At 45.3% G+C, this 14,800-nt stretch overlaps 1 protein-coding gene across 2 annotated transcripts in view; it reads left to right on the top strand.

Annotated features, from left to right (window-relative positions):
• Positions 1–14,388, top strand: part of LOC144100246 (uncharacterized) — a 56,213-nt gene extending 41,825 nt beyond the window's left edge. For both annotated transcript variants that reach the window (XM_077633256.1, XM_077633255.1), the window contains 3 exons: positions 4,288–4,455; positions 7,483–7,641; positions 13,417–14,388. In XM_077633256.1, coding sequence (XP_077489382.1) covers positions 4,288–4,455; positions 7,483–7,641; positions 13,417–13,608 — 519 coding nt within the window. In that variant the 3' untranslated portion in view covers positions 13,609–14,388. The remainder of the gene's footprint in view (positions 1–4,287; positions 4,456–7,482; positions 7,642–13,416) is intronic.
• Positions 14,389–14,800: the final 412 nt, after the last annotated feature.

The raw sequence follows: 14,800 nt of genomic DNA, 5'->3' as shown, positions 1-14,800 counted from the left end.
AGCCTCCACGTTTCTGCCCCGTAGGTGAGTACCGGTAAGATACAGCTGTTGCACACTTTTCTCTTGAGGGATATTGGTAACCAGCTATTCATGATCTGAGAGAACCTGCCATATGCGCTCAACCCCATTCGGTTATTTCGGCTACTTAAACTATCTTATCGATATTGCTAATGACATTGGCCTCCTTGTCTCTTAACGCATACAGCTGGTTTTTCCCCATGCCTAGTTTCCTCTTCACCGCTTTTAGGCTACCTCTGTTGTTTAGAGCAAGCTCCATTCTCCCCATATTAAACTTCCTTATGTCGGATACCTCGCGCTTAATCATTTTGAGCCTTTATTCGCGGTTAAACATCGAGCCGTCGTGGCGGAGTGGTAGCGCCTCCGCCTCAAACGCCAAAGGCTCTGGTTCGGTTCCCAGCTGCGACGCAGGGCTTTTTTATTCACCATTGTGACGTCACTGCTCCTCGCGCATGGGCAGCACTGCTCTCCAGGATGCATATGAAACTGGTGAAACTCAGCCGCTGTGGCTTACGCTACAAAAGGGACAAGCTACCGCAACACGATAAATCAATAATTGTGGTGGTATTTGAAGTTAAACGTCCCAAAGTAGCGCGTGACTATGTTCGATTGACCTTTTTTGAGCCATGATGGGCTGCTCGAGAGCTTGCAACCTGTTGTAATGCATTCCGGGTGGATCTTAGTCGGTGCACTCATGCGGATGAGGGGAGGTTCATCGAATACCCGTGCCAGTTGTCCTATTTCCATTGGGGGACAACCTGAAAAATCCTTGTGGGGCAGGGTGATGTACGTTGGAAAAGCCCCGGCGTTCTAAAGGACACCGGAAGCCTACACAACGATCGCAGCAGTGCGGCAGATCCTGGAGCATTCGCCTTGTCTGAGGGGGAAAAAAGGCGCGTGGTTTGATGCTAGAGACCACCGAGTATTCACAAGCTTTTGCGACAAATACAAGCTTTCTACTGGACTGCTGATGGCCAGGAGTTCGGTAAAACACTTGACAAGGCATAATCATCTGACTTGAGTTCGGGAACTGGGGACATTTGTCATGCCGTCCATAAGTCAAGCTATGCTAGAGCTTCGAAATGAAATCTTGATTATCAGCTGAAAAAACTGCGGCGAAACGACGACAACACAAGAATGAAAAGGACAACACATACGCATTTCTTGTTGTCGCTGCGCCGATATTCTTTCAGTCCTGTACCAAGGACTGTACCACAGGCCGTCATTTTAAGATGATCAGACCAGCATTGCAGTGTTTGTAGTAGCCAGGCGCCAAGCCAAAGCTTCGGAACATTAGCCTTCCATCTCCCAGTGTTCTAATATCTCATGTTAATCTCAATGTAATGTTTGCTTGAAGACACACATTACTTCGAAATTTGTTTTCGCATGCTGCATGATGGTGTCGAAAACATCGAAACTATAATATCCGTTACTGACTTAATGCAGACTTTGAAATATTACTGGTAAAAGTACATATTTGGATCTTGCCATAGCCGAGTGTTTCTGGTTCCCTGTTGCAAGAAAAATAAAATAAAATAAAAAAACACAAGTAATGAAACAGAGTTGGCAATTTCGTGAAATTAAAACAAACAGCTAAAGCCTGTGTGTCTAAGTGGCGGTGAGGTTTATGCAGATCTTTATTTTTAAGAACATTGACGTTCTAAAACATTGGCGTTCTGAAACGCCATTATTATAAAAAAGATAAGACATTCTCTAAGATAGGACATTGGAATGTCCTTGGAAGGACGTTGGAAGCGCATGCTGCGTTTGTTGGACCCGGTCACAGGCATTCGGGCTCTTTCCTCTCGCAGACATGTGTCGTGTAAGAAGCGTTTCAAAGCTTTTGAGGCTGGCAAAGACTGCACGAAGCGAGAGGCAGGGTGTGCATGTAGGGTAAGATCATGAACCCTCCCCCCATTGAGTAGCCCTAGCGTGCACCCCTTTTTCATGTGACAAAGGAAGCGCGTAGTACGTTAAGAGGATGGTCACGTGATCACAGAACTGTGTCACGTGTGGGTCGTTGTGGAACGTGCGTATCACAGATAGGCTGTAAGATGAAATTGGTAAACAAACGCTATATTGCCTGCCACGACTTCTGATACACCTGGCAGGGCGAGAGAAAACATTAATCAAGCACACCAATTTCGTCTGCAATATTCTCGCTATAATTTGCCAAGACTTCGCGCAGCTACAAGGTTGCCTTCGAATATCAGGAAGGAGAAATTCGCACTCCCGACAATAGAGCTGTTTCCAATGCTATTGGCATTGTGAACGCGAATGTTTTGAAAAAAATGGAATATTAAAAAACGTCTAAACATTGTGTATGTGGCTACATATTTTCCCGCGGTTATTATTACATAGCATGTGTAAATTGCCAATAGGAATTGCCATTTCAAAAAATTGCTTCCAGTTCGGATTAGAAAACGTTAAACGCTGTACCATACGATACCACTCCATATATCAAACCAAACAGTATGTACCTTACTGTACCACACCACACCGTACCATACCATACCATTCCATACAATTTCATACCATTCGATACCATACCATACCACAAAATACCATACCGCACCGCACCACACCCTACCGCACAGTGACCGCCGCGGTGGGTGGCGCAGTGGTATATATGGCGCCCGGCTGCTGCCCTGAAAGACGCGGCTTCGATCCCGGCCGCGGCTGTTGAATTTTGATGGAGGCGAAATTATAGAGGCCCGTGTACTGTGCGATGTGAGTGGACCTTAAGGGAGGAGGAGGGTCTTAAAAATAAATTTTTATTAATGAACTCACAATTATGAAATCTTCAGGGAACATGTATTTTTTCATGCTGATTCCAAATATGTAATATAATTTTATGTCCAACTAGTCCTTGTGCATTTCTGCAATATTTTTGTAACTTTTTTCTGAGAGTTTGAAAGAAATTCTGCTGCAGCGAACTTGTTAGGTTGTATGCTATTGGTTTCTCTTGACATCAAACTATGTAATAAGGGTAAAATTATCATCCTGCCTGTTGCAGAAGGTGAGATACAGGTTTTTTAAATCATCACGAAATCAAGTTTTTCTTCATGTTTGTGACCCACCACGGTGGCTCAGTGGTTAGGGCGCTCGACTACTGATCCGGAGTTCCCGGGTTCGAACCCGACCGCGGCGGCTGCTTTTTTATGGAGGAAAAACGCTAAGGCGCCCGTGTGCTGTGCGATGTCAGTGCACGTTAAAGATCCTCAGGTGGTCGAAATTATTCCGGAGCCCTCCACTACGGCACCTAATTCTTCCTTTCTTCTTTCACTCCCTCTCTTATCCCTTCCCTTACGGCGCGGTTCAGGTGTCCAACGATATATGAGACAGATACTGCGCCATTTCCTTTCCCCAAAAACCAATTATTATTATTATTCCTGTTTGTGAAGTGGCAAATTAGAAACCCTGTAGGTCAACTTCTATAAAAGACCGGCTAATAATTTCGCTCTTTTGCATATCGCTATGTCAATACAAGCCAATGGCATGTGTTCTAGCAAGTTCCCTGCAGGAAAAGTTATTTGCAAGCTCTCGGCAAAAAGTTACATCAAATTATTATATAAGTGCACAAGGACTTGTTTTACATAACATTGAATCACATATTTAGAATCAGCAGGCAAAAATACGTATCTCTTGAAGATTCGTTATTGTGACTTGATTAAGAAAATTTTTTTTTCTAAGACCAGCTTCACCCCTTAAAGTTCCTCAGGTAGTCGAAATTTCTGGAGCCCTTCACTACGGCGTCCTCATCGCCTGAGTCGCTTTGGGACGTTAAACCCCCCTAAACCCAAAAACCCAAACCAAAACCAACACAAACCAAAATATATCGTACCATGCGAGATAAAATAGCCAGGCTCATTCTCTACCGCAAGCTCTATCATTTTCCAATTGATAACAGAGTTATATTTCCCGCTCACCGCCATTAATTGCAGACCAGTCATTATAAGTCTTTATACCCGCCGCACGCGCGCACATTATCGCACCTTCACTCGTTTTACCACAAACAGCTAAAGACTGGAAATATCTGCCTGAAGAAGCGGTTGACCACTCCAGTGCGACAAATTTCAGGACAGCCATTGAAAATTTTCTTTTGTGAAGCCGCCCACCGTTGAAATCGTCTGTGAAGCCACCCGCGCCTCATGTGAAACCCCTGTCGAAGGGGCATTTGAGAACTAAATAAATAAATAAATACTATATCTTACAGCATCTTCTTTCAATGCTCACAGTCAACAAGTTGCCGTCGTTCTTTGTGTGCAGCTGGACATTCTTTCTGAGTTCCCGCACTGGAAGCAAGTGCTGAATCGATCCCGCCTCTGCTTCTCCGTGACCACGGCCATCAACTACGCGCGAAACAGCGTGGACAAGATAGACTTCGTCAAGCCGATCCGGAACAAGGAAGACGTGCAGCGCTACAGCCGCTATCAGGTAACGGTCTCAGCATAGGGCTCAGTCGCAGGTCCTGCCAAGCGAGCTTATTGGGGCTGGAATTCCCACAGAAACCCGAGGTTGACAGAGCTCTTGTGAGCGTTCATGTGAATTTGGCGCCAGCCAGAATTCGCGAGTCCATGAGTCCCCCTGTGGAATTGTGAGCCTGTGCTGGTTGGATGTTAGCCTTCGTTTTTGATTGCATGAGTTTGAGCTTTGATGTGGCTTAACTGCTGGAGTCTATAAGCGGGAGTATAAGTGAGTTGGCTGTTTGGCTTAGCAGTTTGACTTGGCAGTTTGGCTTTGCAGTTGGCTCGCGAGTTTGAGCCACGGGGATTTGCATCTTAGGCATAACCTTTGGGTCCAAGCGTCGGTGATCCTCATGTTAGGCTGAGATGTTGTGTCGATGCTTATGTGGCTGAGTGAGTTTTCAGTGAGGCTAAGTCATGTAGTCCGTGGGCATAATGCTCTTCTAGTGTGCTGTTAGGGTGCTCTAATTCAGTGCATGAGTATGAGTTTAATTTTGATATCAGTTCCCAACCAACTTGTGTGAGGGAGTTGCTGATGGTCTGAGCACCTTTGTTGAGCTCAGCACGAATGTTTCTTCAACTGCAAATATTGTGAAGAAGCTGGGAAACATTATTCTGTAGCCGTATGACTCTGCTCAGGTGGAATATATGAATTACACATTTCACCGAACGGAAGTGTGCCAGTTTCACCATGACTCTTAATAAGACTGCGACCAGTTTCGTCCCACAGGATGTCTGGGCTGTTAATATTCAGTAGAATACACCTTGACTTAAAAATACCCTTTTTTGGGTGTGAGTGTCAAGGCGTTTTGTTATCTTATCAGTGTGTGATGGCAACACGAGCGTCCGCTCCTGAGAATGTGTGCGCTTTCATTTCTTGATATGGAGCAAATTCCGGACATCGAGCAAATCCGCAAATCCATATCTGTGTGTATCGTACGCCTGCTTTCCGCTTACAGTCTGGTTTCTTACGTATACCCATTTTTCAAATTCATCACAATGTTGATGTTTCACATCGCGGAAAGATGCATAGCGTCCTTTCCAGGTGCCTGGAATGTAAGTCTCCCAATTTAATCTTGGCACCTCTCCAGCGATTGCATTAAGCCCCTGGACTTTTACTGAAGTCCCTCTGTTTGGCATTTTTTAAAAGAACCTTCATATCATCAGCTTGAGTGGTCGAAGGACATTTTCGAGGACGCTGTTAGCCCAGTCTCCCTGGCGTCATAGATTTGAATCTCCATCATCATGGCGGTTCAGAAATTTGAAGACTAGCGAGCCATCGCGTCATCTTAGACCTTGAAGCGAACCGGAAGGCAACGAACATTTTAAGGCCGCCACTAATAACCAATGCATCAACCAAAGGCTGTGCTTTCGACTATAGTATCGCTAAACTTTAAGAGATTTCGATGTCATTCACCCAGCTTTCTGCCCCCACCTGGCGTTGTTTTGTCAACCGGCTGTTTTTCCCTCGCAATACACGACCTGTCCTTGCCCTTTCTGCTTCATTTCAGCTAAGATATTAACACGTGTTTGCTACTTGACCCACTACGCTCTCATGCCGTGTATAAAGGTTTTGCCAATCGCTTCTGTTTCCATATTTTGCTTTAAACTGTGATTGCTGACGAAGTTCGGGCCGATGATTTCTAATGATACATAGTCAGATTCGCTCCTCTGCCGCTCCACAATTTGCAGGTGCCATCTGTGACGCCAAGACAGCTTTGCTTGGCAGCCTGCGAGCAAAGCTGTTCGCCAGGTCTGGGTTCAAAGATGGGATTGAAACAAAAGCAAGGAGCTTGTTTGTGTTTCCGCCCCATTGTTGATTAATGTAGTGACGCACAATGAACACTTGGCAACTGGCTCAAGTTTCTGCTTTGACCTACGCTAAGGAGACTGCTAGGGCGCGTGAATTCGCTATTGTGGAATAGTACCTGCACAGTATAGTGTGAAGCACTGCCCGCACTCATGACAGCCACATAAATTTCTTGCGCAACAAGAAGAAAGCCTCTTGTTGAAGCTTCTGTTTGGTTATGCAAACACAAAACCAGTCGCGTAAGATGAAATTATAAAGTTTGGCTTTTAAAGGACGTGAGAATTTATGTGCTCATTGCGCTTACTGCTGTGATTTTTTAGCGCAGGTATACAGGAGACTGTGGGCAACAGCCTGTTGTCGCCAACTGCTGTTTTTTTAGTCTTAATTTGAAATAAACCTTTCGAACCCGGACGCCGCCTAGTTGTTCTCCGGATTCCTGTGTGCACTTGGCGTTACCACACCCTGCATATTTGCCTACAACAGCCAAACTAGCAATAGCGCTTCATTCAGAGAGCGCTGAGTAGCACGAGCTGCACACAGGATCGAGGGTAGGAAGAAAATTGAGAACGCGTTTGTTTGAAACGAAATAATACCAGAATTGCGTTGTAAATGGGTTCCTGAAAAGGGTGTTTGAGGTTGTCTATAGAATGCTTGACTTATGTAGAGTACAGTCCGACGAGCGTTCATGCCGCGTACTAGCCCTCAAAAGGGAGCCGATAATTTACAATACAATTTTTAAAACTACCGCTTCCGCACCTGGCAGCGACCAGCGGTGCTGAGCTTTCGCCCGAATCCGGGCTCGTTACGTCAGCATCCGCACTCGCTACGTCATGTAGCGCTCGTTACGTCAGCAGCGGACTGCTTGCATTGGTTCTCGCGCGTCGGCGGAGGGGGCGAGTGCGAGCGGCCCGTGGAGGAGCGGCGGCATTTCAGCATGGAAAAAGTGACGAGAGGAGAATGAAAGGCGCGAAGACGAGGAAATTCAAATTTTGACTACAGATAACGGCTTCCACAAATCGCATTTAAATAATTCTTGCTGGAGGATATTTGTGAAGCGGCGTCCTTTAGCATCCTAGGCACATCGCATTATTGTTGAGAACCTCTTTCATAGCCTCTTTAAGCACTTCATTGATGCTGCATTGGAAGAAGTAATTAACCTTACGCGCTTTCGGATGTCCCCTTGCGCAGTTTACCGCGGGCAACAACACGGTCAGGTATCCGGTGGTGGAAAAGAGCATGGCGTACGTGTTCGACAACAACACGCACACCCACTTCTGGCGCTTGGTTCGAGGCGGAGTATTGCTGAGCTTCTTCGCCTACGATGACGGCAACACGCTCGGGTACAAGGTGAGCCGGCCTGCCTGAAGTTGTCGCCGAACAGCCCTGAAACACATTTACGGCGGCAGCTCGAAAATGCCTGTTGATGGCCATTCGCAAGAAATTACGCCACTGTCATGTGGCCAGAGGCGCAGCTGCTTCGGCATTAATAAAACTCATTGACCCTGTTGCCACCCTTATAAAAATTGTCTATAGAGAGCCTATAGACTTCATAAAGGATCTATTGCCTTCATATAGATATTTGTTTTTGTCTATTCATAGTATGTAGACTGCCTACTAAAAGTTTACTAAAGATATTTGGCCATAAATCTATAGACTGTCTATAAACTGTCTACAAGATTTGTATTGCCTATAGACTATTCACCAAGACTGGTCCATAGTGTGCGTATAGACCTTATAGACAAAAAATTTGCAGACTGCATACTTAATGTATACTAAAATTGTATGGCCATAAATCTGTAGACTGTCTCTAAACTGTCTATGGGACTTGTATTGCTTATAGACTGTTCAATAAGGTTTGTCTATAGTGCGACTATATACTTTATAGCCAAAAGTTTATGGAGAGTCTATAGAGTGTATTATGAAATGGCTGTAAGGGTCTGAGCTCTTTACTTCATCCTCCCTTCCCCCACCCGAGTTCGCACAGTCTTTACTGTCATGGAATGCCATATATGGTGACGTCATATAGCTTCCTAGCCACATTGGCTCTATTGACGTGCAGTGCGGCAGATTATAATATATATTGCAAGTTCAAATTTATTCAGTAGCGCAAACAATAATAACGGATACAATAATATCAGTGCAGAAAGACCTCCCATAGTAAACGACTGTCGGGGGGACCTCCTAGAGCAAAGCAAGCGGTGTGAAATTGCGAACAATGGGAAGCTGTGTATCAAGCAATTAGCATAAAAATACAGCCTTCAAAAAGCGACAAAAACAAGGAGAGTAAAAAAAACACAGCCAGAAGTATATACAACAGCAACTTAGGTACGTAATACAGTCAAAACAAAACATTAAACAAGGGGGACTACTGTCTGAACATGGGAACTACACAACATATGGATTAAATATTCTTTAGTACGATGATTAAATGAGTGCACACTAAACGACGCTTTAATTTCACATGGTAAATTTTCCAGTAAACTTTGCATAATTAGTCCTCAGTTTAGGCAAAAGAAGATTATTACGCTGTTCAAACTTAGTAGAATTAGTATTTGTAAGCTGATCAGTAAAGTCATCAATATGAGCTTGATGATTAATTAGCTAGTACGTAATGATGAATAATTTCACAGTGAATAATTGTTGAGGTGGAAGTATGCGCATGCATAAGGGGGTAAAGATTGTGTTTAGAATGAACTTAATGATATGTGCCTGATGGCTTGATTCTGAAGGCGCTGATGTCTGTATATATGTGTGAAATAAGTGTTTCCCAACACGATAAACAGTGACTAACGTGACTATGGATGCATGCATAATATAATGTACGTAAGATGTGCGGCTTAAATGCACATGTTTTGATTATGTTATGAAGGCCGAACGAAAGGTGGTTCTTTCTATTGAATTGTTTAGAAATTAACTGTATTATAACCGAATGGACAGATGGCTTCGTTAGCATGAAACTCGGCGTCGATGGGCAGTCAGTATTTTTATGGCACGTCTCTAAAGGGGCGCTCACATTAGCGGGAAAACGCGCAACGCCGGGCGTTTCCCGCGTGCCGCTTCCCGCCCAAGCCGGTTTTTCTCCCGCGGACAGCCTGCTCTCCCGTCCCGCGGAGCGATGGGTTCGGTACCTATTTTTCCCGTGCCGGTGATTAAGGACAGCCAATGGGCGCCGACCGTGAACCGTGACGTCGGTCCCAGCTCAGTGACCCCTTCGGCGGCGGCGGAGGCTGCGCGCGTCCGGCCGGCCGGGGCACTCGGCGGCTGCTTTGCCAGGGCGACGGGAGGGGATCTAGCAGGGTGCGCTTTCCAGTCTTCTCTAGTGTCACGTGACTATCCCCTTCTATTTCTGCTCGTTCGGGTCCTCCCTCAGCGTCTCCTCTCTCCACATTCCAAGACAACCGCAGCGAGAAAACGCGCGTAGTGTGAGCGTCATTCCGAGGAGCTGCGAGGCAGCGTCGACGTTGACGCTGTGCCGGCGCGGGAAGCTTCTCGCCAGTGTGAGCGCGCCTTAAGACCCGTGCGGGTGTCTAAAGGCGCGCTCACACTGGCGGGAAGCTTCCCGCGCCGGCACAGCGTCAACGTCGACGCTGCCTCGCAGCTCCTCGGAATGACGCTCACACTACGCGCGTTTTCTCGCTGCGGTTGTCTTGGAATGTGGAGAGAGGAGGCGCTGAGGGAGGACCCGAACGAGCAGAAAGAGAAGGGGATAGTCACGTGACACTAGAGAAGACTGGAAAGCGCACCCTGCTAGATCCCCTCCCGTCGCCCTGGCAAAGCAGCCGCCGAGTGCCCCGGCCGGCCGGACGCGCGCAGCCTCCGCCGCCGCCGAAGGGGTCACTGAGCTGGGACCGACGTCACGGTTCACGGTCGGCGCCCATTGGCTGTCCTTAATCACCGGCACGGGAAAAATAGGTACCGAACCCATCGCTCCGCGGGACGGGAGAGCAGGCTGTCCGCGGGAGAAAAACCGGCTTGGGCGGGAAGCGGCACGCGGGAAACGCCCGGCGTTGCGCGTTTTCCCGCTAATGTGAGCGCCCCTTAAGAGGTTATAGTGGGAGCACCACGTCACGACATCGAACTCCGAGTGCGGCCTCTACTTTTCATGGTGGCTAAATGAGAAAGCTCCGTACGCTTTGCAACATTAACGCTCATTAAAAGACCCAATATAGTCGCAATTACTGCGCTTATTATCGCTCTGTTCCACTTTAAAAAGCAGTTATCTTTATAAGGTGTGTTAATCATTGCAATGCAAAATCGTTTTGTTAACAGACCTGTAGAAATTCAGTAGCCCGTACTTAAAGGAAACATGCGCCTCGTCAAGCACCGCTGCTTCGGATTTTTGCCCATGTTCCTGACATTTTGTACGCATGGTGTCAAATAAACCAGTCTCTCTGTCTCTATCGGTGACAAAAGTCTCCAGAACGCATGAAAACGTATCTCGGCGAATTCGGGTGTCATATTCTTCAGCTATCACCTCATTCACTTCCGCACGTTTGAGTTCAGGAGCCAAACTTTCCTTTCCAGTAGTGAGGTCTCGGTACACCAGCTGATGACAGAGCCGTGGTCTTCAAAAGCATCCGATGCGTCCCAGAGGCCTTTGTCTCCGATCGTACTGTCGTCTACACGCCAGTCAAGAGCTAGAACGGCGCGCTCTGTTGTGCATTTGGGGCAATCTCTCCTACTAGGTGGGCTCGATGCAGGTTTTAAAGAATTTAGGGGTTATTGAAAGCAAGGACATAAGTATATTAAAGGCGTATAAAATATACAGAATTGGGATAAATAAAGAGCTGAAAGTTGCCAAGGCAGATTACTTTGCTACATAATTGCATGAGGGATCTCGAAACTTCGAACTCTTGTGGAAACGCCTAAATAGCATCATTAAACCAGTCAGTCATTCCACCATAACCGCCATAAAGATCAACAATGAAGATATAGGCAGCACTGATCTGTCTAATGCGTTCAATACGCATTTCGTGTCCGTTGGGGAAAGTGACTGCGCAGGTACGGCTTGCTCTCCCAATTCAGATTGCATCCCTAATGTCTCTGGAAGTATGGCATTCTTTCCCACTGCTGAAACTGAAGTGATTTGTGTCTATCATAACATCAAAAATTCTAAATCTTGTGATGCGAATGACATGCAAATTGCCCCTATTAAGTGCAATATTTACATCATCGCTCCAGTGTTGTCTAGTATGTACAACTTATCCTTTGAAAATACATTTCCTCAACCAATGCAAATAGCCAAGGTGATTGTGATATATAAAAGAGGTGTCAAAAATAACATAAATAATTTTAGGCCCGTTTAAATTCTCCCAGGCTTACCCAAAGGATTATAAAAAGTTACCCACATTCATCTATATTCATTTTTAGAAAACCATTCACTCACTTCGCCTTGCCAACACGGTTTTCTGAATAAATGAAAATCCACAAAATTAGCTGTTTTAGCGTAAAAAGAGATATTATTGACGATCTAGAGAATAAGCAACTTGTTTAGGGCATATATATGGATTTTTCAAAGGCATTTGAATGCGTGCAACACAAAACGTTAATAAAGAAACTTCGCAATTATGGCATACGGGGACATTCTAATGCTCTCTTATCATCGTACCTTCAACACCGTTCTCAGTATGTTACTCACAATAATAAAAATTCCAACATCAAAAACTTACTTCTGGTGTCCCTCAAGGCAGTACTCTCGGTCCCCTCCTATGTGTTCTTTACATAAATGACATATTGTCCACTATTAGCGAGGTGCAATGGTTTGTATATGCAGATGATACTGCTCTGTTCATTACCGGAGATAACCCACATAACTTGATACTCACCGCAAATATAGCATTGCAGTTTGTTAAGCATTTGTCTGGTAATAAGCTCCTGAGGATTAATGCAATATAGACGCAAGCAATACATTTTCGCACAAGAAACACCACTGTCACTCGCGCAAAAAGTTTTTGCTGAAAATGATGAAATTGAAATACGAACGCACGTTAAATCACTTGGGGTACTTCTTTCAGAAAACCTAACCTGGGATAAGCACGTTGAACACGTTTGCTGCAAATTAAATAGAATCGCGGGGATATTAAGCAGGAACCGGCATATACTGCCTACAAAGTAAAAAGAATGGTATACAACGCCTTATTTTTATCCACACTTAATTATTGTCATCTTGTATGGGACACCACATCCAAAGCAAACATTGATAAACTAAAAACATATAAAAGAAGGGTAATTAGAGCCATTGCGAATATTTTTTACCAGGGTCGTACGTCCGCATACTTTGCATCATATCGCATACTTCCAAGGGAAACCATCTACTCATTCCGCCTTATTTGCCAGTACAAGACTGCGTTTCGCACGCAAATCACTATTTTGTTCAACTGTTCAACCTTGCCAAGCACAGTCATAGCCACAACACCAGACAAAATAATTCATCAGTCGAACGTTTCTTCCGCACAACATATGGCAATCAATCTTTATCGTTTCACGTCGCCTTCCTCCTGAACGCTTTTAGTTGCGTTGGTGTTGATGCAAAAGCACAATCTACACGCTCACTTTTGACAAAATTAGATCGTAATGCATCAGCTTTCTGTTAGTTTCCGCACCATTGTCTCTGCTTTTATTTCTTATCTTTCACTGCGCTATGTCTAACTTCCTTTCCTTTCATGCCCTTTCCTTTTTCTTTATATATTACAGCTAACGTCATTCCTTGCTTACATATTGTAGTAACTACGCCCTGTATCGCGTGCATTGTATCTTGTTAGCACTTTACTTCTTGCATCTCATGTATAAAACCCCAACAATGCCGTCTATATGTATGTATCCTGTACAATACTTGTTGCCGCATTGAGTGTTCTTTGTATATTTTTTGAATGCTGCTTAACTGTACCCAAGGGGGCCGGGCTTCGTCAAGCTGCGGATGTGCAACTTTTTTCTGTCGCGCCCTTTCCTCATCTCAGAGCAAATAAATTTCACTTTGACTTTGAACTCGGTCAGTGGGAGCATGCATACGCTTTCGCGTCTTGTTTGGAGCCATAGGCTGCTCCTAGATGGCGCAAGCGTACTCCAACGTTCGATCGCTTTAGGCCGTTTGTGGACGACCCTACATGTAATGTTGAACTGCAGGTGAAGGAAATGTTGAAGGCCTACCCCGACGACCGGTGCGTTGTGTTCGATGACCTCGGCGAAGACGGCACCGCCGCAAGCTTCAAGGCCAACGGCACGAAGTACGAGTTCAAGGCATACGACATGCTCAAGGCCGTGCTCAACGCCTTGAACGAGACCTCCGTGGTCGCACCTACAACCACAACTGCCTAGTACGAGCGGTCGAGACTGAGGCGGTGGTGGTTCATGTGGCAGCTCCGCTGCTGCTTCCCTCCACAATTTCAGCTCTTCACCCACTGCAGCCTGCACGCAAGATGTGATGGAGTAACCGTCTCTGCCCTCATCAGCATCTCCATTATCCTTTATACAAACATCACCCTCACCCACTTTCGATGATCTCGTCAAGGCGTTTGGTTTGCTTTCTTTACAGAATAGCGATAGACTTCCGCTCTGCAAGGGTTTTATATTGTTCGAGCCTCTCCTGGACACTCATTCCCATGAGGCGGCTTTCTGGGCCAGGAGCCTGATTTGTTTAGTTTGTGACTCGGCCAGTTAGTAGCCCTCCCTCTCGGATTACTGTGTAACTAGGCTAGGCGGCAGCGTGATTTGGGCCGTCGCTAGCAATAATTTCTCTTGAAGCAACACAAATTTTCTTTGTATTAGATTTACTTGCAAAACTGGATATCTGAGTAGTTAGTAATTTGGCATCATGGTTTCATTCATTTGTCAGTTTTTTTCTCTTCACGAGAACGTGCGCTGCAACAGCGGCTGCTCTATTGGCGCTTCTGAGACCCTATGGTTTTCGCTTTGGCATCTTACTATGGGTGTGTTCCCTTCGCAATAAAGGCGCCAAATCTGTTTATGGTGGCTTCGCAGCAAAATTTGCTGTGTTGAAGAGGAATGCCTAAAGTGGGGGTGCGAGCGTGCGCTCACTGAAACACGGAAACGAAGATCGCGAAAGGATAGCACCATTGTAGCTTGGACAGCGCCAAGCATTCCACCAGTCTATAGACTATGTATATACTGAAGTCTATAAAATACTTAATTACCATTCATCTATAGACTATCCATATCGTAAGTCTGCAATAGCCTTAACTGCCTTTTGTTCATAGACGGTCTATAGACTATCTATAGAGTGATGTCTGTAACAGATTTAATTTCCTTTTGTTCATAGATAGTCTATAGGCTATCTATAAACAACTGCCTATAAAAAATCTCAGCTCCTTTTTGCCTATATAAAATCTAAGCACTGCCTTTTGACTACGTCCTTAAGTTCTTATTTCTTTTTGCTGTGTATTTCAAGGGGAACTGTATGCATCGGGTGACCGCAAATATGTCTAGAGTCCCCCACCTTCTTTGCTATTTCCGGAATTTAAAAAAATATTGAATGATGCCACTCAAAAGC

This window comes from Amblyomma americanum, chromosome 8 (assembly GCF_052857255.1).
Source record: "Amblyomma americanum isolate KBUSLIRL-KWMA chromosome 8, ASM5285725v1, whole genome shotgun sequence".
NCBI classification, from domain to species: Eukaryota; Metazoa; Arthropoda; class Arachnida; order Ixodida; family Ixodidae; genus Amblyomma; species Amblyomma americanum.
Note: the sequence above shows the minus strand (reverse complement) of the source record. Positions and strands in the feature narration are given on the sequence as shown.